The sequence below is a fragment of the Emydura macquarii genome, unplaced genomic scaffold, assembly GCF_026122565.2.
Source record: "Emydura macquarii macquarii isolate MOO-44397 ecotype Brisbane River unplaced genomic scaffold, CSIRO-AGI_Emac_v2 contig_1477, whole genome shotgun sequence".
Classification (NCBI taxonomy): Eukaryota; Metazoa; Chordata; order Testudines; family Chelidae; genus Emydura; species Emydura macquarii.
Genome location: NW_027131614.1, coordinates 5,294,527 through 5,318,848, shown reverse-complemented (window position 1 = coordinate 5,318,848; position 24,322 = coordinate 5,294,527). Strand labels below are relative to the sequence as shown.

General features: G+C 41.2%; 1 protein-coding gene across 1 annotated transcript in view; it reads left to right on the top strand.

Annotated features, from left to right (window-relative positions):
• Positions 1 to 24,322, top strand: part of STMN2 (stathmin 2) — a 60,765-nt gene that overhangs the window by 17,219 nt on the left and 19,224 nt on the right. Inside the window, exons 2-3 of the mRNA XM_067553579.1 lie at positions 19,972 to 20,067; positions 21,647 to 21,819. Coding sequence (XP_067409680.1) covers positions 19,972 to 20,067; positions 21,647 to 21,819 — 269 coding nt within the window. The remainder of the gene's footprint in view (positions 1 to 19,971; positions 20,068 to 21,646; positions 21,820 to 24,322) is intronic.

Below are 24,322 nucleotides of genomic sequence, written 5' to 3'. Positions count from 1 at the left end.
GATGATGGGTATTCATCAGAAATTTGTTTACAACAACTATTCAACATGCAACATTTATTCTAGTTATAAGAAACTCATTTTCCACAACTGTATTCCAGTTACAGATCAACTGAAAACAACTATTTGGATCTGGTTTCTGACCCAACTCTTCAGCTGTTATAAATTGGCATGGCTTCATCAATGGAGTTCTGACAATTTGATTGAACTATGCCAGTTTACACCAGTGAAGGATGTGACCCTGAAGTTTGAGACTAGCAATTGAGCAAGAGCAGTATTTTATTATTTAGTAGTATTGTTTATTTGTATTGCAGTAGCACTTAGGAGTTCTAGTCATGGACCAGGCGCTCATTGTACTAGATGTACACAAAGCTGGTCATATTTCAGAACATTTTGGTAATACTACTAATTTCACGCCCTCTTCAGAAAGGCAGTAGAGTGATTACAGTGATTTGATTGTAATATCAATGCAAATTTTGGTGAGACTGTAAAAATCTATATCCATTCAAGTAAAAAAAATGCTATTATGCCAAGATGAAATCAAACAGTGTGTCTTTGAAATCCAGATTATGATGGCAAGACAACCAGTATGTCAGGATTACATCACCACTGTCTAGTCAAGGCATTGCTCTATCAACATGAAATAAAAATGACATCAGTTGGTCAGTGGTCCATGCAAGATCACATGATGCATCATCAGAGAAAGGCTGTCCAGACCACATTAAGATATCAGTGTGATCCCAAATGGAAGACAATGTAAAGGTACATTATCAAAAAGAAAATTACCATACTGCTACCCTTCCAAAATATTTGATTCTGAAGTTGAGATATAAGTCTAGAAAAGCAAAGAAATTCTGAGTTAAGTCTAAGACAATGTCCAACGCCTTAACTTTGTCCTATTCTGCTAAGACATTGCATACAATCCTCCAGGCCTCAGAACAATGCTTTATCCCACAGGGAAGGATATTGCTTTCATCAAAAATGGATCCATTAGATAGGCAATAACAATTATACTTCTGTTTAATTTAATTTGTAGTAGCAGCATGTTGAAGGGTATTTTGCCAACCAGAATGCATAACATTACTGTGTGTTATAAAAGAGTTAGTGTGGTCATTGATCTGGGAGTCAGGAAACCTGGGATCCTGTAGCCAGTTTTGCCACTCATGTGCTTTGTGACCTGGGCAAATCGCTTCACCTCTCTGCATCCTCTGTTTCCCCTCCCACCCTTTGTCTGTCCTTTCTATTTAGAATGTAAACATTTGGCACAGGCACTCTCTCATACTACATGTCTGTACAATAGCATGCACAATGGGGCTTAGATCCCAGATAGAGACTCTAGGTGCTACTTGTAATATAAGAAAGAAGAAGAAGATGATCTTACTGGGACAGACCAATGATCCGGCTCTGATAGCCTGGTACCCTGTCTCTAACAGTGACCACTGCTGGATGGTTCAGAGGAAGAAATGCACATAATGCAATGAGAGTGACTGTGGTTTGCGGGGGATCTCACTTCCCTCCCTGGCACCTGGATTACCATGGAGTAAAAGATCCTAGACCTGACTGACTGTTGTCACTCACTGGCTAATATCCCCATTCCAGAGTTATCAGAAGGGAGGGTTCTCTCTGAAATGTGCAGCACATTTCATGATCTTTCCAGCCATGGGTTCCACCGGGGAGGATTCCACACCTTCTTTCCTTATTGCTGAGACATTGAGGAGGTACTGCTTTCCCTTCATCGTCATCCTTCAGAGCTCCAGCTGCCAGAGGTAGAGTCTATGGGCCTGGCTCTTTACTGCCTTGTACTTTCCATTGTAATTAACACTGGAGCAAAGTGATTGCAAAATGCTAGCACATCAGAATTCTCCACTGAGTTCACCAGTGGCACCATATTACTCCTGTTGACCTCACTTTGTTTGCACAGATGTAAATGACTACACAAGAGGCAAGACAACGGAGAAGCAGATCCATTGACTTTGCCCCACAGGAGCAGAGAGGCTTGGGTGGTTTCATAGATACTATACAGCCACTGCTGGGGCCGGATAGAAATCTCAGGATCAGAGTGCCTGTGCGGTTGTGGAGGTCCTGAGGATCCCACCCCTATATAGGCACCTTAGACCAGAATTCAAGATCTTTGACACAGGGTTACACATAGTACAGTGCCTAGGTACAACAGGGATGAGGTAAGTGTGCTGTGGCAATTTAAGAATTCATTTACTTTCACATCTGAACCTTAAAATTACTTTAAAGCTACGTTACATGCTGTGGAGAGATTAAGATTCCGTTTGCATGCTGATTATCTTCAAAGCCACATTAGTAAATACATTTTAGCACTGGAAATGTTGCAGTGAACTGTTTGGCTTTAAGCAAATTCTTAGTAAGCTGTCTGTACATATTACATTAGGTTACTGATAGTTTCAACAAGCTTTCAAAGCATGAGCTAATTATAGGTTGATTTGACTTTTATTTACCAAGTCACATTTAGGGTACACCACATGTGGGGAACTAGTTCACCAAATGCTGCAATTTTGGTGTATGCTGTAGTTGACATATCTTATGCTCTTGGGAGACCAATAATTTAGCTGCTGTGTGAGATTTGTATAAGCTATTGAGCATGATTTTTGCTGGGACTTCAACCAGCCCTTATTTATGTACCCACAACTTTGCATGCACACTGTTCCAGCATGAATACCTGTCACAAAGGTAGCAGATGCTAACCCCTTGTGTGCGTGCGCAGCTGAAAACTGGAATACACAAAAACCATTTGAACAAACAATGTGAAGGATACACGTTAAAAACAGCAACATTCTGGGAGAATTGCAGATCCATCTATTCAAAAATCCAACCAGTCTATTAAGATCTGATCCTGCAATCCTTATTTATGTGAAACTCCCATTAGCTTCCATGAGGGTTTTGTCTGAGCAATAGTGTAATTAACTGCAGGAGCAAGTCCATGTTGATATATGTTTCCAAGTCAAGTGCTTGCAGTTTTTCAAAACAATATTAAAACAAAGTCACGTGGCACAATGATGCAAAGACTGCCACAGCAACAGCCTAAACAGGGCTCTGTTTCTTCTCAGAGTGCCATAATATAATAAAAGCCCCATTTATCGAAAATTCTCAGGCAGCTAAAGCAATCTAGTGATGAGTGTCATTGCATTAGAACTGCACTGAGTAGACCTTTTAGGGCTTTCACAGAATTCTGGGCTCCATTTTAATTTTCTAAAGCATAAAGAAGAGAAGCATCTGGCTTTCTTAAATAAAATCAGCAGCTGGTCTGAGAGATACTGTAGCAGTTCCCCTCCCCCATGCACAGTATTCAGCACCAACCATCAGAACAGAGTGTTTTACAAGTGGGCAAAAGGCCCAAGAGCACCCGCCTACCTCACCCCAGCAGCACACGCTCCCCAGTCCCTTTTTGATCTATTATTCACTAAATAGCTGGGAAAAAATCATCCCATGACCCAAATTCCTTAATCCTTTGCTGCATACGGGAGTGAATGGTGTGGTGGATCACAGGGCGATAATTTTTGGCTGTTTTCTGGGCTGTGAACCAAAAAAAGGCTGTGAACCACTGATGGGAACTAAAACACTACTTCTGGTTTTACACCTTGCGTCATGTTAGTCCATCAGAGACAATCAAAGACAGAGGTGGTGGCCTCCTGTGAAGTGAGGTGAGTGCTAAGAATTAATACTCCACTCAGTTGTCTACGGCACAGGATTAGTAACATTCACTTTCCTACAGGCACCAGGGACAGGCAACTATTAAAGGGGAATGTTGGGATGACAGTTAGTTGGAAAGGAAATACAACCACCATAGGAACACTGACTCTTCGAATTCACTCCCCATTTTAAAAGACCTCTCTCACTCTTTCTTTACATGGTCCATTGAAATGGCTCAGATCAGATTTTCCTGTGGAAAAAGCCTGCATGGAGAGGAATTTGGGGGAGGAAAGCTCCATGAGGAGCCTCTTGCAGAGATAACTATCAATAGTTCTGCCAGCAAGGGGAGCAGGGTTTGCTCCCTTCCAAGAAAAAGCCTTGGAGCCTACTCCAAACATCTGGCAGATTCCCTAGGATCTGAATGGATACTAGGGATCACAGGAAACCTCAGTGCCTGCACATCACTTTTGGCACCCATTAGAGTCTCCTCAGTTCTGCTGGAGTTGAATTACCAGAGGCTCCCCCTGGCCAGGATGGCCCACAGGATCCCTGAAAGGGCTAAGCAGCGAGATAATACAGGTTGTGATTTGTATTATCTTAATTGCCGAGTTTCTGCAGAGCTGGAGAGTGAGGAGATGCACCTCCCCCAACCCCACCCTGCCCACTCCTGTTCTGTCATCTCCATGTCTCCCCAGCATGGCTCTGTACAACAGTGAGGTCTCTCTAGGCTTCAGGGGGGGAGGGGACGGTGGACAGTGTTGTTGAGACAGTAGAGTCCCTCTTCCAGACATGAGGGAGATTTGTATCTGGAGTGTCCCCTTTCCATGCACAGATCTAGGGGCTCGCAGTTAGTGACATCTCAAGTCCCAATGGCTTTTTATAACTGCTTTGATCCAAAGCCTGGGCAGCATATGCATTTCTGTTCTCAAATGCGCTGCGAATCACTATAAAATTTTTTCCCTCCGGGAAATGAAAACACCATTAAAATATCATTTTAACAATGTGGTTGCATTAGCTCAGCAAAATAACCCCATTAACTCATGTCACAGGTCACCATAACCTACAATTTGATTTTTCATAGCTTCACCAAGCAGAATTATGTAAACGAAAATAACGTTAAATGGTAAGTTCACGACTTCCAGACCATTAACCTTGTGACATTAGAAAATAAAATGAATGGGACTAATGTGAATCCTACTATACACCTTCAATACAAATCATACCATTGCCAGCATATAAAGTAATTCATTTGGTGAGAATACCCACTGAAGTGATCACTAATTGTACCCCTAAATATTCAATCAAGTCTCTAGCCACCCTGTGTTTCTATACGTTCAAAATAACACATGCCCATATTTGTGCCTACATATTGCAGGTGCAAAAAACCCATGTATGTACCCTTTAAATAGTCTAACATCTGTTTGGACAGGGCTCCAAATGGGTGTTGTGGGTTCATATGCTATTTGACTTTAGAACTTTCTGTGCACGGTGGCATACTGTAAAGCAACTCAATTGAGGGGAGAAACGGGGCTTGCATTTAACGGGCATAATTATGTGCAGATACCATTTTGTACATGCACAAGTGGAGGCTGAGGGCTAACATCTGTTCCTTAACATTAACTGTAATAATTTCTAGTGTTTAGGGGAAGCATACCATGATACTCATTGATTATAACTTAACCCAGGATGGTAGTACAAAGAACATTGACATTAATGCTTGATTCCATTTAAAATGAATTTTTTTTTTAAAAAAAAAAAAAAAAGCACTCTTTGAAGACAGAAAACATCACAATTACTTCTGCTCAAGCCTACATAACTTTGTTGATCTCAGCATAGCATCCAAAAGGAGCCCCAAGATTGCAAACAAATGTTAGATCAAAACTTTAATTGCCATGAGAATTGATTAAATTTGTACCCTTTACGTTTTCATTAATGGATAGACCTATGCTGTGCAATTCCCTAGTCTTATTAGAATTATTGTCCCAAGAAGACCATCAGAATTTTAATGTTTCATATATTTTCTAAACACAATGAGCAATTTTACTGGATTACTTTTTCTTATTCTTCTCCCTTCTGGTTTCTTCTATGGTAAAGTCAAAGGTTGTTATCATTTTGTCCCACAATAATCAGGCCGTGAATTTTACAAATGAATCTGCCAATTCATACAGAGTTCTTTGGAAGGGCTTGATCCAAGGTATCCAATCCAAAACCCTTCCCTTTCCTTATGTCACAATAGCTTCCTGGTGTAGACAAGTCCTTAGTTACATCTGGTTCATATTTCTGAGGTTTACTTTTCAACTAACAGTTAGAAGCGTACTTTTTTTTTTTTAAATGAAAGCTGAGATTCTGAAGAACAAAAGTAGTGGTTTCAGAGAGATATGACATATGGTGTCTACTGGTTTTTTTCAAGCCCTGATCATTGGATATTGGAATACTGGTATCTAATTCCTATGTCAAACAAAGATGGTTGAAAATGAATTCATAATGATGCCTGATTTTTCCACACACACAACTCAGAGAGTCAGATATAAAAATCAGTGAGACAAATCCTGAAGTGAGAGTGAGTTTAGTCTGAGTAAGAGCTGCATAAAAACTGAGTAGGGATGTCAGGAGTTGGCCAAATAGTTGTTTTGTTTTTTTCAAATAGTTACATGACTACAGATAGTACAATATTATACTCAAAAGCATGGGAGAGTGATCAAGCCTGCTCTCAACACATCTTGCAGAATGGCTATATCTTGGTCCCACCTCTACTGATTTTCATTCCTGCAGTGTGCCCCATCCACAATCTCACAATAACAGATATTATTTTCTGAGATGCTGTGATGTGAATCAGAAGATTATTCTTCTTTTGACCATTTCAGCTAATATTTCCCTTGATAGGGCATCAATATCCTCAACCTCTGTCATTCCAACGTGAGTTTCTGATCTTCCCATTTTGGCAGGTCATCAGTTACCTTGCCCATGTATACACCAGCATGTGATGGAGCACATTGAAAATTCAACTTATTGCCTTGCTCTGATTCTGTGAGCCTGCTTGTGAATTGCACTGTTGATAGTGCTCTGGTTTCTTCTAAAGAAGCTGAGGATTGCTGTCTGTGAGTCAACAAAACTTATACAATTAAAGGGCTTCTCCTATGTTCTACAGAAATTCTTTCAGAAAATAAGGAGAGATTCTCCCCTGCACTGAGCTACTTTGCACTATGCCACCAGTGCACAGCAACTGTAAAGCCAGCTGAGTTGTCCATAATGTGGCTCCTACGCCATCTCTCCCATCAGCCAGAAAAGGGGACATTGTCGGGGCTGAAAGGGGGCATAGCCAGTGCTTTCCTGCATGCCACTGATCTCTACCATACAGAACTTTCGGGCCACTGACAGCGAGCATAATTTAGAGCAGTCTTTAGGTTAATCTAATTTGTGATGGCGAAACCAGACCGGTACACAGATAGCCTGGGAGTGCAAAAGTGGCTTAAAGTCACCTTTGTGTGCACAACACCCCCTCCTGAGTTGTGCTGTGTATTCAGTCACAGCCAAGGGTCAGACTGGAGAGGGGGAAAGGTGTTGGCATTCTTCCAAGCTCCACGCACAAAATAAGCTCTGCTATATGAATCACAAAAACTAGATGCAGCTCACTATAGGTTTCAGATGTGTAAAATATAGCACTGTAGTGTGTGCTGAATTCCAGTAGGCTTTGCTCCCCCTCACTGGGGCTTCAGTAAGCCTATGACCTCCCAAGCTCTTTAGCTTGCCGCCTCCTTGATTGGGGGGGCGGAGGGGGGAATTAGTAGCATTTCCGAAATGCCATCCACTTGTGGCATCCAAATCAGCGATCACTCATAGTAAACCATGCTGCTTTGATTTCTTGCACGAGGAAATAAATAGTTAACTGTTGACATTTAAATTACATTGCTGGGCAGCTAAACTAATGAAAGGAGCAAGTCACACTTCAGAGCTATTGTTCCAAGCTCTCTGCAGATTCATACACACTTCTCTGCATCAGTGCTTATCTACACAGGGAAATAACCTGGAACTGCTAATTGTGGAATTGTTAATTTTTATTATTGATAATTATTCAATCATAGAACCTGAGGCCTAGAAAGGACCTCGAGAGGTCTTCTAGTCCAGTACCCCGCACTCAAGGCAGGACAAAGCATTATCTAAATCATTACTGACAGGTGTCTGTCCAACCTACTCTTAAAAATTTTCAATGATGGTGGTTCCACAACCTCCATAGGTAATTTAGTCACATGATTAACTACCCTGACAGTTAGGAAGTTTTCCTAATGTCCAACCTAAACCACCCTTGCTGCAATTTAAGTTCATTGCTTCTTGTCCTATCCTCAGAGATTAACAAGAACAATTTCTCTCTCTCCTCCTTGGAACAACCTATTATGTACTTGAAAACTTATGTCCCCCCTCAATCTTCTCTTCTCCAGACTAAACAAACCTGGGTTGGGTTTTTTTTTTTGTTTGGAAAAAACAAACAAACAATCTTCCCTCATAGGTCATGTTTTCTGGACCTTTAATCATTTTTGTTGCTCTTTTCTGGACTTTCTCCAATTTGTCCACATCTTTCCTGAAATGTGGCACCCAGAACTGGATACAATACTCTAGTTGAGGCCTAATCAACACGGAGTGGAGTGGAAGAATTACTTCTTGTGCCTTGGTTACAACACTCCTGCTAATACATTCCAGAATGGTGTTTGCTTTTTTTGCAACAGCTTTACACTGCTGACTCATATTTAGCTTGTGACCTGCAGATGCCTTTCCCCAGAACTCCTTCCTAGGCAGTCATTTCCCATTTCGTATGTTTGCAACTGATTGCTCCTTCCTAAGTTGAGTACTTTGCATTTGTCCTTATTGAATTTCATCCTATTTACTTCAGACCATTCCTCCAGTTTGGCGACATCATTTTGAATTTTAATCCTATTCTCTAAAGCACTTGCAACCCCTCCTATCTCGGTATAATCCACAAACTTTATAAGTGTACTCTCTATGCCATTATCTAAATCACTGAGGAAGATATTGAACAGAACCGGCTCTAGAACTGATCCCTGCAGGCCCCACTCAACATGCCCTTCCAGATTGACTGAACCACTAATAATGACTCCCGGGGAACAGTTTTCCAACTAGTTATGCACCAAATTTATAGTAGCTTCATCTAGGTTATATTTTTCTAGTTTGTTTATGAGAAGGTCACATGAGACAGTACCAAAAGCCCTACTAAAGTCAAGATATACCACATCTACCAGTTCCCCCCATCCACAGGCTTGTTTGAATTTATAATATTTATATATGTAATTATTAATTGTTTAATTATTGTGAGATTATTCTACTCTAGCTCCTCATGTGAACACTAAGTGTGTAGCATGGTTTAGTTTAGTGCATTTTGGATTAAGTGCAGAATAAGTGTCCACATGGAGAACTGGTGCAGGATAGGCATTACACTTTAAATCTGCACCCTAGCTTATTTCACATGAGGTTCTCTGCAAAGACTAGTCCTTAGTTATACTTGGTACATATTTTTGAGGTTCTCTTTTCAACTATAACAACTAGAATCTTACTGCTTTTTTTAAAAATTAAAGCTTTGATTCTGAAGATTTCAGAGAGGCGCTTGTATGGTGTATGATGAGTACTGGTTGTTTCTAAACCCTGATCATTGTATCTTAGCATTTTGGTGTCTAATACCCAATTCAAACAAAGCTGAATGAACATTAATTCATTCTCATTATGACTGATTTCCCCCCCACACACAGCACTTACAAAGAGCCCAGTATAAAAGTCAATGAGCCAAATCCTGAAGCAACAGTGAGTTTAGTCTGAGTAAAAACTGAGTAGGGATATCACATAGATTTGGTTTTGTTTTGCTTTAATATTGTACTATCTGTAGTCTTGTAACTATTACTTCAGGCATGTGTTAATACTTGTCACCAGATCAAAAGCCCATAGATTCCAACCAAGTTTATGCTCCTCTCTCTGAAAGTTTAAGCTCTAGAAAGCATGTTATGATTTAGTTTTGTGTGTAACATTTCCAATATTCTTACTCATCATTTGAATCTCTATTCTTTGAGAATAAACATTCTTTTTTTCTACTAGAAGTGTATCTAAGTGCTGTGGTATATAAGTGTACCTACGTGCTGTTAAGCAAAGTGTTAGTCCTGAGCTGAATCTTACAAGTTGGCGTGTACTGGTTCCTTAAGAAGAGCAGGCCTGGTTATTCAGTGGGTAAGGGCCTGAACATGACCGGGCCAGCTCAAAATATTCAGGGGTGGTGTGTGCCTGTTGCTACCTGTACAGACAGAACAAGGCCTGCAGGAGCCAGGAAGATGGTGCTTCTGTTGCCAGAGGCTAGTGGTTTCAGGAAGCTTATCCACAGCAGGCACAGACAAGACTGCTTCACGCTGAGAGGAAGGTGGTGGTGAGATGCCACACAACACTGGATACCATCACACCCATATCCTTCTTCCTCCCTCTTCATTCTTAGTGGATGTTATGGTCTCATTTATCTGTCGAGTCCATCATTTACATAGTGAGATTTGGGGGACAGAAGCCAATCTCTTGTGCTCTCTTTGCAGCACCAAGCACACTTTCAGATGTTATAAAAAGACTACTACTAAGCAAATATACCGTTTATAAATGGTATTGTGAGTTGCCTATAATATTGTCCTAAAAGAATGAGAAAACACAAAATGTGAGCCAAATACAATGGGTAGATATATAACCTTTCTATGTGGTTCTGCTATAGTTTAATCCATCAGAAATCAGTTACAATTATGATCATATAATCCCTTCATTTGACAATAAGGATGCAGCACATAGTTGTGGATTACATAAAGAATTACCAGCTAAAAGATTACTCTGAGTTTGACATTCAAAGAAATAACACAGCCCTCAGACTGACAGTATTTCTATTACAAAGCAAAAGGGCCGGGCATATCAAAGTCATTATAAACAAAGTTAACCTTCAGAATGTAACAAAGTGTTTTTGTCAATGAAATCCCTGAGAGATCAATATAAATATTGTTATAGTAGACCAGAGTGATATAAACCTTATGTCTCATGCATTTCATGCTTCATCTAATCTTATCTCTTACCTTTTTCCCGAGCAGTCTTTTCCAAAGCAGAAAACAAAATTGGATTCAGGTTCAATAACTAGAATTCATCCTGGAAGGCTGACGATCTGACAACAAGCTGGAGAGCAGAGATATGGGGAAGGAAGTGGACTGTGTTATGAGTTGTGCTTTGTGACCATTAAGAAATAGCACAGCCGTAGCATGCTAGTCATTGGCCCTTTGAGACGTGCAATACCATAGGACACTGATTAACTAACTAGGGTGTGAAGAAAGAACTCCGTTGAGGTCCCTTATACGTTATTATTTACGGACCAGATTCAGCAAAGGGATAATGAGTAGATACATTTTCATTTGCCAAATGTCAATGAATAATACCATGTATTTTCCTTATTAGTCCGTTTTCAAATGTTAACAAATAGCCCAACTGGTTAATAAGGAACTTCCTGTGGGCTATGTTGTGACTAAGAAGTAGTGAGCATGGAAGGAATTGTGACTTTATCTCAGTTTCGTTCCCTGGTTTCTCTGCTTTCTCCACACAGGCAGTAATCTGTTGCTGGTTTATACCGGCAGCCAATTATTTATTTCTCCACGTCAGTTCATGGCACTGGCTGGTGTGCAGGGGTGGGAGTGGTGGAGCCGTTCCTCCCCTCTTCTCAAATCCCACCGTCACCGCCTGCATAGAACAGAAGTAACAAGCCCCTGGAGGCCCACACTGTGATCTGCAATGCAGGGGACTTTACAGCCTCCTCTGCGCAACGATGCAGAGTTCAAGAGTTCTGTGTTAATAGAAAGTCAGCACCTATGCATGTAACAGCCCACTTTGAGAAAACAGAGGACACTATTATATTCAGGACATTACAAAAGCTGATAAACTGATGCTATTTAATCACAAAGTCCAGCATTTTTTTAAGGAGCCTATGGGAGTTAGGCACCCCATTCCCATTGACTTTCCGTGGGATTTAGGCAACTAACTCCCTTAGGCGCCTTTGAAAAGCCTAGGGTTTTTTAATCTTCATATTTATCCCTTTGATGAGCCTAACCCAATGATCCAAAGAAATTGAAGTCTATTAGATACATGTCTGTAGGGACCAGGGCAGTCATGCCTAAGAGTTAGAATCAGGAACCAGAGACAGAGTCAGGTGCCAAGCAAAAAGGTAAGAGCTAGAATTAGCATCAGGGGTAGAATCAGAGACCTGAACCCAGGCAGGAAATCAGAAACTGGTAACAGAAGGTTAGAAACAGGCAGAAAGGCAGGGCTCAGTAGTCAGACAAGTAGGCAGGGTGCACAGTAGCCAGTGATTCACCTAGTTGCACAGACAATTTCCTGAGCCTCTATCTGACTTAAGTAATGTGTCCCAGCCAATTGATGGAGGGGGCTGGTTGTCTCCACTAATCAGGAGCTTCATGAGCAAGACCCTTTGTTAGCTAGAGCTTCACTAGACCCCTTCTTTGGGGATTTGACTGTGGTAGTAGGTAATAGCCACAGCCTGGAAACCCAGAGGCCTTGGTTCAAGGCCTATGAGCCCTTCTAGTGTCTTAGTAAAGTACACCAAAAATGGCTATTTTAACATTTATTTTCCATTGTACCATTATCCAAGTGATTTTCCAGTCCTTCAATATTGCTTCATTAGCAAACATCTTTTAACAGCAAAACTGACTATCCTATTCATTTTAACCCATTTTCAGCATTGCCAACTACAACACTCAAAAACCGAGAGGCAGGCCCCCAGAAATCATGAAAGTAGCTTAAAACTGAGATTTAAAAAAAAAAAAAAAAAAACTACATTTGGGGATCATTTTAAGAACATAAGAATGGCCATACTGGGTCAGACCAATGGTCCATCTAGCCCAGTATCCTGTCTTCCGACAGTGGCCAATAGATTTTTTATTGTTTATTTTATTTATTGTCCCATTTCTGAGCCTTGAGGGTACACTTGGGTTCACGCTTACAAGGTTTTCTCCACAACCATAAGGGCTAGACATTTTCTTTTTTTAAATGAAAACTGAGTGAAAGTCTCATGTATTCCCATGACTCCAGAGTTGAGGATTAAAGGAAAAAAAACAAAACATATCATGAAACTCCCAAGCAAATCACAAGAGTTGGCAACACTGCTTTTTTTCTCCCTTTTTACTAATTGACTGATCTCTGAACCACCTATTTCTAGGCGGCAAGTCCAGAAAGCTCTAAAATATTAAAAATTAAATTGTAACTCAGCCTATAGATACTAGACATTTTCTAAACAAAACTAGACAAAAGGGAATAATCCAGAGAGGAAGAGCTAGTGGAAAAGGAGAGGCCAGAATAGTTAGAGATATAACAACCTAAATAGAAGCAGCCTGAGGTCAGCAACAGAGGGGAGGAATGGCTCTACCATCCCCACCCCAGTACATCAACCAATTCTTCTCTGAGAAAATTCCATAGGTAGGATCCCTGATCCAAGATAATTTTGCTGATGGTCCAGTTCAGCTACAACCTTGAAATGCAAGGACAGTCCGTTTCATGTCAATGGCCTGGCATGCCTGAGTGGGAGACAGAGGGAGTTGAGTACACAAGTAACTCAAACTCAGGCAGTGGTTAAAGCAAACTGAAACAGAATGGGAAGTTCTCACTGCACCAGTCCTGGAGGACTAGGAAGTGTCTAGGAAGTTACTTACCTGAGTCAGGGAGAGGTGGGGGAGCTTCCAGTATTGCCAACTCCAAGCGCTCAAAATTATGAGTCAAGCTCCCCAAAATCATGAAATTGTCTTAAAATGATTTTTTAAAATACTACATTTACAAATAAATTTTATTTGCCTTGTGCTTTTGAGCCTTCAGGTTGCACAGAGGCCGTGTTTTCCACCTTTTTACTACAACTTTGAAGACAAGAAACTTACTTTTAAAAAAATTAAAACTGAGATTCTGATATAGTCACATGATTCCAGGACTCAGGGCATTAAGACATACACTATCACAAGACTCCCAGTCAAACTACAAGAGTTGGCAAGACGGAGCTCCCCTCTGCTTTTAGCCAGTGCGTGACAGCAGACCTCCCTTCTTTAATTCTCTAGAGGTAGAATTAAAGTGCTTTATATACTGTAATTAAAACTATGATTCTGAGAAGGTTTTATTGCCCTCATTAGTGAATATCATCCTTTTCTCAGTCATTTCCTTATCAAAGGATATTGTAATCTCAAGATTAACATCATTTACTTTCCTTCATTTACTACAGAAGTAGTTAACACAGTTATGTGCACAATATGTGACTGATTGAGGATCCATACAATTAGGAAATCCAGTTGTAAAACTGACCCTGGAAAATACGCCTTGTTATAATCATGATTTTCTTTACAAGTTTTAAAAGAATCAGCAATAAGAGCCATCACTTTCGTGTTTATATATTTCAGTTAACACATGATTTTAAAAGATTAAATGATATAGCTGAAAATCTTAATCAAATGTTGATAGCTAATCACAGCCATTATGAAGAATGGAGGAAGACAACTGGCATTCATACATGGATGCATCATATGAATGAGTGGATGTTGCTTGCAGTGTCAATCTTCTGTGATCTGAATTTAGAATGTGGTTGTAGGAAGGGAGGATTCATTCACAGACTTGAATGCAAATAATAAAAGCATCCAACGGGGAGAAAGATCATACGAAATTAGCTGTCACCACCCAAATGTTACCCAGACACAGATTTCTTAGCTGTGGTTAAAGAAAAGGCTAAACATAATGGTCCCTCTCAATTACGATAGCTTATGAAAAATTAATGTAAAAGCTGAAAGAAAATTTTATTAAGATACTAAAAAACCACTTTTTTTAGTACTTCCCTCCCCACCTCTTTTCCAAAGGGTATTTTGCATTGGGACATATTACATCAATTTATGTTCTTATCTATTCTGTGAAATATAAAACTGGTGAGATATTAGGCACAGAAAAGCTTAGTTACCCACTTCTCTGGGCCTGATCTGAAGCCCATTGTGAAGTCAATGAAAAAAAGATCCTGTGGATTTTAAATCATACCCATCTCTCTTCCCTTCAATTTCAAAATTCAGAACAAATGTTTAAAAAAATTTAAAATAACCTCACCAACTTTTTGAGTTCGCTCCTGCCCCATCACTAAAATAGGCTCATTAGCTTTACTGCAGTTCTTATAAATTGTAATCTTCTGTATCATCTATCACTTAAAGCACTTTGTAGGGTTTTCCACCAAACTGAATCACCACTGTTATTGAACCTTTTCTTTCCCATTCACTAAATTAAAGGAAGGTGGTCCATAAATTCTGTATCCGGTGTGGACTGGTAGAGGAGTTTAAAAAACAAAACAGGGTTTTGGGAAATACATGTTGCAAAGCTACCTGAATTGAATTAAATGGAGAGAGGGGGGGGGAAAAGGTTCACTATATGGCATTTTATCTGACAAATAAAGTGAGTTATTGCTCCTTACACAGATGTAAACATTGTGTCTTCAAAAATATGGTCTGAAAAAAATGCTTTTTGAATAAAATATACTCCTTTTCCACAGAGGGTGGTTCAATGGGGAGGCAGCTAACCTACGATTTAGGAGACCCAGGTACAATTCTGTGCTCAGTCACAAATATCCTGTGTGACTTGAGCAAGTTACTTACGTTACACCTATACTATGAGGTAGGGGCGTGATTCCCCTGCTCGCATACACGTACTCACAGTAGCTCTCATCAAGCTGGCGCAAGCATAAATAGCAGAGCAGCTTCAATAGCACAGATGGTGGCACTGAAGGCATGGCCGCGCTGTGCCGAATATTTACCCACCAGTGTGTATTCGGTCCGGCTAAGCTGTGCTTTCGTTGCCTCTAGCCATGCTACTGTGGCAACTGCTCTTTTATACTTACACTAGCCCAATGAGAGCTAACGCAAGTACATGTACAGGGGGAATCACGTCCTTAGCTCATGTAGTGTAGGCATAGCCTTAGTATCTCCGTGCCTCAGTTCACTATCTGTAACATGGGATTGTCACGGGGGACCAACCCCATTTGCCCAGTGCAGGGTTCATACACCCCATCACACCGTCGTTGGGTTTCCCTGTTGAGTCAAACAATCATGATCAGGGGACTCAGGACCCCTGACAGGGCAGAACAACCAAGCAGTTCATAGTCCCTGGGGCAGGGCAGAGCAAATACTCAGTCTATGACCCCTGAGCCTCCTGGCTGGGGCAGACAATAGCAGTTGGGGGCATTGACCCTCTGGGCAGAGCAGAGCAAATAATCAGTATGCAGCCTCTGGGTCAGGATAGAACAAACACACAGTCTTTATCTGGGGCCCCCTGTAGCCATGCCTACTGGCAACTGTGGGGGGGAACCCAGGCCCACTATCCTCCACCAACTTACAACCCAAGGCCCTATGGAGCTGGTAAACTCCTGATTAAGGGTTCAAGCATTGGCTCTTAATATATTTCCTGGGTCACATCCTACCACATGGTCCATCCCAGGCATCTCCTTGGCTAGCAGCAGCAGCAGCTCAACATCCCCTCAATCTCTGCAATCCACTGATCATCCACAGCATAGTCCAGGTGCATGGTCCCCACAGCCTGGCAAGTTGACAGTGCCTCTGCAGTAGCCAGTAGCACACATCCTTTCTCCTCCTTAGCCACTCCAAACTGAGTTGTGCAGCCTCCTTTTATCTGTCTCCTCCACCTGGCGCATGCGCAGCAGGGACAAGGGGGGTGTGGTCTCCTGGGCCCACAGTGGTTGGTCAGCCCAGCGCGGGGTTGATACACCCATCACAGGGACTATAACACGTCCCTATCTCACCGGATTGTTGTGAGGGTAAATACATTAAAGAGGTTGTGAGGCACTCAGATACTACAGTAATGGTGGTCATAGAAGTACCTAAAATAAATAGACCTTTCCTGTAATGTGCTATATTTTCTGTATGTTTGGCTGTTGGTGCTGCAGGGGTCTCTAGAATCATTCAAGCCAATTTACAACTCTGGCTGAAGGTCTTTCTAGCGCAAAGAGTGACTAAATCAACACAAAACAGAGCATGGTACTTGTTTAGCCTGGTAAATGATCCTAAAATTGTGACTGCCCAGGATGAAAAAGGAAAACAACCTCCACGTGCTTTTAGTGCAGCTAAAAGCTATTAGCTAGGTACTAATTAGTACCTAAATTACTAATTAGTAACTAAACTAGTACCTATTAGCTAGGTACTAATAGAAATGAGACCAGAGCACTCTATTATCTCTCTCGAGTCATGTTCTGTAGATGACAAGCTGGAAGGACAAAGATTTTTTCTGATTGTTTTAAATGCTTTTAGAAAATACAAATATCAGCCACCTGGCAAAGGTAAAAAACAAGAGGCAGGATTAGAGGTTTTTAAGGTGCGGCTTGACGAAGCCCTGGCTGGTATGGTTTAGTTGGGGTTGGTCCTGCTTTGAGCAGGGGGTTGGACTAGAATAGATAACCTCCTGAGGTGCCTTCCAAACCTAATCTTCTATGATTCTATGATTGCTAGGATAGCTAATTCATACAAACATATACAATGGTATTTTGTAGCCCTGATCCAGCAAACCACTTAAGGGAGTGCATAATTTTAAGCATGTGAGTAGTCAATGAGACTCTTCATTTTCTTAAAGTTAAGCATGTGTTTAGGTGCTTTGCTGGATTGGGGGCCTAATGAATAGACGTTAGCCTGCAATGTTAAAACATATAGCCATTTTAAATGTAGGGAATCATTTGCAGGATTCCATATACTAACAAGTGATTCTACTGTAAATGTCATTTGGACATAAAAAATTCAGACGTGAATGCCATAATGATGGAATGTACCCAAGGACTGCCATAATTCCAATGATTCCTCCCAATGCAAGATAATTGCTTTAACAGCAGTGGTGCAAAAAACTGTTTATGAGATCCTTTTGTGTGCCTTTGATAATCTTTTCCATAAGACTGTTGATTAAAACATTGATTGTGTTCAAGTCAACATCTACATGTAACTGAATTTTTTCACCATCTATAAACAGACCTGCAAAGACTTGCTAATCTCAGGATGCAGAAAGCAAGATCTCTTGGTGCAGCTTTGTGCTAGGGTATTGGGCAATCAGTCTGGGTTAATGTGAGGGCATACAATAGGTCATGTGTGCTTTGGATGGATGGATTGATTAGTGTCCCATGAGCGAGATCTATAAGTTGACCCTAAGCAGCAGTCTACTGAATACTGATTTGAGACCTGGCCCTGAAAACTGCTTAACTTGTGCATCCCCAATTGCCATTGCCTTTAAATGGCTGCTGAGGGCACTCAGCCACGCACAGCAAATGCTCAAACTCCTTGCAGTAGGCCCTTTTTTAAGTACAAAATGTCAGAAGGAACAAGTAACATCAAAAGAAGGACTGAATGGCAGTTTTATATATCTATTGATTTCTATTAATTATTTTAAACTTACTATATCAAAGCCATCACTGGCATAGCTTTATAGATTGAATGCAGTGACATCCAGGTTGAATTTGGTCTGATATGTCAATTATAATAATGTCAGTAATAATTATATTTTAGGGCATGTTTTCATATCACAGAAGCTAACTTGTATCTGCACTTGTATGTACAATTAGACCATTTCTCAGCCTACAAGGCACTTCTGTATGCAAATCAGGGATGTAAAAATTTGTTTAAGAATCCATTTAAATGTTTTAAAAATAGAACGTTTAATCGGTTAAATGCGGTGGGGAGCCGTACTGAGGTTGGCTCCTCACTACCAAGCGAGAGCTGCCTAGCTGCAGCTCCCCTTAACCCCCACGCTCTGTACTTGTGGGAAGAGCTGCGCTGGGCTCCGCTCTCCCCGGAGCAAAAGCTGCCCAGCTGCTCTCGCTCATGGGGAGCCAAGCTGCCACTTCCCTCTCCTCCTCCTCCTCCCTCGCCCCAGTTTAAATGGTAATCAGCTGTTTAAAACATTTAAAAAGCTGATTACCATTTAAATGTTTGAACATTTAAGCTTTTACATCCCTGCTGCAAATGTGTGTTTTGAAGCTACAACATGGGTGCGTGCACGTTCTGTATACTGTACGAGTGGATGCTCACAATCCAGGGCATGAAATTTTGCCTCCCATCCACTTTTACAATATACATTTGTACAGTATGAGCCAGTAGGTATGGCACTAAACTAGAATTCAGAAGACCTGGGTTCTAGTCCTGGCTCTGCTACTGGGCTGCTGGGTGACCTAGAACTAGCCCCTGAACTCCTCTCTGTGTCTCTATTTACTCATTCATAAAATTGCAGATAATGATCCTTACCTTCTTTAAGTGTTTTAAGATGTATAGATGAAAAACACTATATTACAGCTAGATATTATTATTAGCCCCAGTGGGCTCCAGTTCCTGACTGGGGCCTGCAGACACTACCAAAATACAAATTATAAATAATAGTAATTAGCGTGTAGTTGGTATATACATTGGTTTACACTGGAGCTGGAGATGAGCGCTAACTAATCAATCCAATAGGACAGGCAGTTAAAACCTTTTTGGCTCTGAATATTAAGGGTATTATTTTTTAAAGAGTTTTGCTGAAAATCTTGTTATCCATAGTTCTGGTTTTCTTTGTAATTATTTGGATGACATTTGCATTTGTGTCAGAGAACGCCGTTAGCATCTGCCTGTGGCAATATATGAACCAGAACTTCAGGAATCTTGATGAGAGTTGCATTTGGAGAGATTTTTAAGTTTCTCTGAGTGGCACTTGCTTCTGGCTGCAGAGAGAGAGGCTGGATTATGGCACTATTCCAATATTAAGATATATTTCTGGTCGCCATCCTCAGCTCATATAAATCAGAGAGAACTACAGGACATTAGATCTGAAGTTGAGACTATGTTGTAGGAGACATGGGGGGGTCAGAAGCAGTCTGTACACTACAAGTGTCCAACATTTGTGTACTGCATCCGTTCCCAAACTGTGGGTATGCAGAGTACACATTTTGCTCTGCACAGCATGACCTTGCATGTATGGTGCATGCAAGGTCACACTGTGAGAAGAGCAAAATGGTGTCCTCCAAGCTGTCTGGGGTCCCCAGGAAATACGTCATTAAAATGGGGTCATGATGACAAAAAGCTTGGGAACCCCTGACGTACTGTTAAAGATTTGCATATTCAGAAGAAATGGTCCAAGGAAAACATTTCCTTTCAGATGTTCTATCGGGCAGATTTAACAGCTACTGTAATTATGATCTAACTTAAAAACTCACAGTAAGAAATTTGGGAAACTGATGTATGCTAACATAATCTCTTATTTCAGCCTATAAAGAAAAGATGAAGGAGCTGTCCATGCTGTCTCTGATCTGCTCTTGTTTTTACCCTGAACCTCGCAACTTGAATATCTATACATATGATGGTGAGTAGCTATCACTGGAAATCATCCTGCTTGTTAAATAATTTGGTAGTGCTGGGATATGACTCATTTCACTTTCACAGTTTCTAATGTTGTTTAGTCAAAACTTTGCTGATTTAACAATTCACTTGCTGTTTCTGGTTATTAGTTCTTACTGATTGCCTATTGCTCATCATGGTGAATGTTTGGTCCTAATAACACCACATTAAAATCTCATTTTAAAAAGCCTGTGGCTGGCTATTTAATAATTAGCTCTACTTTACCTAGTACCCCAAGAAAAGCTTCCCATCCAGGAACTGCAGATATTCACAGTTGATGTAATTCTCAGAACAAATTTTTAAAATGTGCTTTCCCCAATGAGCACCAATGAGGGAATTCTTAAATAATTAATAAACCTGGACTTTTATCACCCACACTTGGGAAGCCGTGATTTTGAATTCATTATATCTGGGGATTTTTCCTTGTGAGCATGTAGATGGAGGTCATGATGGTAAACAATTGAACAAGCTATTTGAGGAGTTGCATCTTTGGGCTGCATGAGAGACTAAAAGACAGCAGGAACTCAGCAACAGCTTCAGCATCAAAAGCAATACAGCGAGGTCTGTAATATCTGCGAGGTCTGTAATGCCCCAGGGAGCCAGGAGCTATCCCTGCCCCCTCACCAGCATAAAAGGAGACAATTCTGGAGCAACATTTTAAAATCTAATGTAAGCATTAGTGAAAGCTGCTGGATTGCCAGCCTTGGAAATAGAAATTCTCTATTTAACCATAGGACAGGTACAGCAGGAGTCAGGCTATGCAAGCGTCCCCCAATGATCTGATAATGATATCTCAGCCACAGACACATGAAAAACTCTAGTTCAGTCTCCATTCCAAGTCAATACGTGGCTTAGTTGCTGAGATGAGCAATATGGTGCCAAGTGATATCACGTGTGACAGTGAATTCTCAAGTATGGACACATTTTCCACCAGGAACTGGACTGAGCTCACCAATTAATTTCACATGACCATCAGTCAAATGCAGATTACTTTTGGTCAAACAACTGCTTTCTAATTCAACTTTGGAAAGCCAGGTTGGGCTTTCAAAAGTAGGTTTGTTACTATAAAAAGTGTCAATAGTTTTGAATATTTTTACCATTACTTCTCCATGACTTCCTATATATATATTCCCCTCTAAAGTCATTGATAAACTTTTTCTAACCCTGAGAATTACCAAAGAGTAAATTTACTGTAGTTCATTTTCATGAAGCAACTCCCAGGCATGGCAAGTGCTAGTGAAAAACTATTTTTTACATCAGCCCTTCACATTCATTAGTCCATATTAATCTTTCTTTACTACCAGTATAAATCCCCATATGCACACACATACATATGCTTTTATAGACTTCCAAAATGGCATACTTATTTATCTTTATAGGATAATTTGTACTTACACTGTTACTAACAAATAGGAATGTACCTCTCCTGAGAGCCATTCTCAGTCCATACTCTGGAATTTCCCTTAAAATTGCTGCCTTTGGCAATTTATGTGTTATTTCTCTCCTCCAGTGTTGAGCTTAGAATTTTTTATTTTATTTCATAGATATGGAAGTTAAACAAATCAACAAACGTGCCTCTGGCCAGGCCTTTGAACTGATCTTAAAGCCGCCATCTCCTGTCTCAGAAGTACCACGAACTTTAGCTTCTCCAAAGAAGAAAGAACTGTCCCGTGAGGAGATCCAGAAAAAGCTGGAAGCTGCCGAGGAAAGGAGAAAGGTATCTTTACTTTTCTTAAAAGAAATTAGTAGCTGTGCCTTGCCATATACAATTGCAACAAAGTTTCCTATCATTTCTGATGAAAAATCATCTTGCAATGAGGATACCGTCAGCCATAAATGTCAGCGAAAATACTGGCATTATTTCTATTGACCTTTATGCCTGACAGTATATTCATTGTGAGAGATTTTTCATCAGAAATGTGGAAAAATGTTGAATGAAAGAAACTGTTTTTTTCTTTCTAATATTTTAGCCAAAAAAAACCCCAAACCCCTCCCCCCCCAAAAAAAAACCCCAAATTCAACCAGCTCTAATGGTCAGGAAGTATGGGGTACATAATGAAGGTATCTGTGGACAGGAAGCCTTACGAAGCTTTACATTCACAATCTTTGCTCCATGTTTATAGTGCTAGAACTTGGCCTGTGTAGGCTCCTATATGGAATAAAGCTGTTCCCCTTTATGACCTCATTCAGCATGTCAGACTTCCATGGGTGTTTATTGTGTACATGCTAAAAAGAGGTCAGACCTTCTAGCAATAAAAAAGACAAAGGCAAATGCAGGGTACTTAGAGTAAGCAGACAGAACTATATTTCAGTTCTCCGGCTTTCACCCTGATGGATGGGCTGAAGAGATCTTCTCTTGCACTCTTGTCAAATATTTTCAGGAACAGATTTAGCTATTCTATAAAGTTAAGGCTAGGTCAGACTGTGTTTGTTAACATTTTTAACCATGTTGAAACAGGATAGAGGGCCAGATTCTCAGCTCTAGCCAACACGCACAGGTCAGGGGATGGGGTGCAAAGGTGATGGACAGTTCATTGTTGCATGGCTCTGGCACTAGGTGCTCCTCCGTGGAGGACTAACAGGACTTACGCTCTATTAGAGCATTCTGAGGGCTGTTCTAAATTATGCCAAGCTGCAATGGCCATGACAGGAGACAGAAAATGCAGTTGAAGACTGGAGACTATGCTGGCCATTCCCCCTTTCCTCCTGCCATCCCTGCCACACAGAAGAAGGACAGTGGAGTAAGAGCTTCTAACCTCTATGCCACCAAATGATCTATGTCAGTGGTTCCCAACCTGTGGCCCAGGGGCCAAAAATGGCCCTCAGTGGCTTTCAGAGTGACCTGCAGCTCCCCTCCTGCTGGCTGCAGAAGGGAGCTGCTGCCTAATGGCCCAGGCAGAGTGCATTGCCACAGGGCTAAAAGACCAGTGCAGGCTCCTTGCTGTAGCAGGAAGCACAGCAAAGCACTCTTACTGGGTCCCTGGGCTCCCTGCTGGAGTCGGGGGGTGGAGATCAGTGCTCCCCTCCCCCGGCTCCAGCAGAGAGCAAAGCGCTCTGCCTGGGTCCCTAGGCGTTGGGGTCACTGCTGGAGCCAGAAGGAGGGAAGCACTGATCTCCCATCCCCCTGGCTGCAGAAGCAAGCGCTGTCTAGGGACCCAGGTGGAGCGCATGGGGCTACAGGACATGTGCAGTTTCCCTGCAGCAGCCAGGGGGACAGGAGAGCTTCTGTGCTGAATTCCTTCTGTCTGGCTGCAGGGAGGGAAGTGTGCTGCTGGCACAAACTGGTGGCCCTTCAGGGTAGTAAAAATTATATCTATGGCCCTCATGCCAAAAAGGTTGGGAACCACTGATCTAGGGTATCTTGCAGTGATCCTGTCCAGGCCAGTTAAGCTGGCATTAGACTCACATTTCACCAGTGAGTTGGTGCAAAGTGGCTACACTCCACAAAGAATCTGGCTTCAAGTGCATGAAAGTAAAACAAGCTCAGCTGCTTCTGAGCCTTTAGTCTGTCTCTTGAATCTTATCATTTGTTAAGAGCACAGTTTGCAGAATTTTGTCAAGGGGTGGAAGAAAATAAGCAAAGAAATTAAGGGGCTCATGCTACAGCCCGGAGTCACATGCAGCAGGTTCTAGATTGCTTCCTTACAGAAAAATGACATAAAAGGGCTGCATCCTCCACTCACTTACACTAGTCTAAATCAGGAGTAACTCTGCATTGGAGTCAATGGAGTGTGAGGAGAATCAGACCCATTAAACTCAATAGGACTATGCTGATTTACACCAGCTGAGGATCTGACCTTATTTTAGTCCATTTAGAACACTGCTGAAATAAAAAGATCGAAATGGGGAGGAAATGCAGCAATTAAGAAACTTGATGGTTTGTGCATATTTTACTGTGAAAGCTAAACCTTAGCGGCCAAGTTATTTTAACTGATCATAGTGTGTATTTCTTCCAATATAAAGCCTAATAATGTAATTAGATTGGAAATTGGCAATAGAGTTGCCAACACTGGTGTCTTCTTTTCCCCTATAAATATGTTCATTTTGAATGATGCTCTCCGTATATAATTTAGTTGATTTAGTTGGGGTTCGTCCTGATTTAGTTAGGGTTGGTCCTGCTTTGAACAGGGGATTGGACTAGATGACCTCCTGAGATCCCTTCCAATCCTAATCTTTTATGATTCTATGATAATTCACTAGCTGGGTTATTATAACCTACG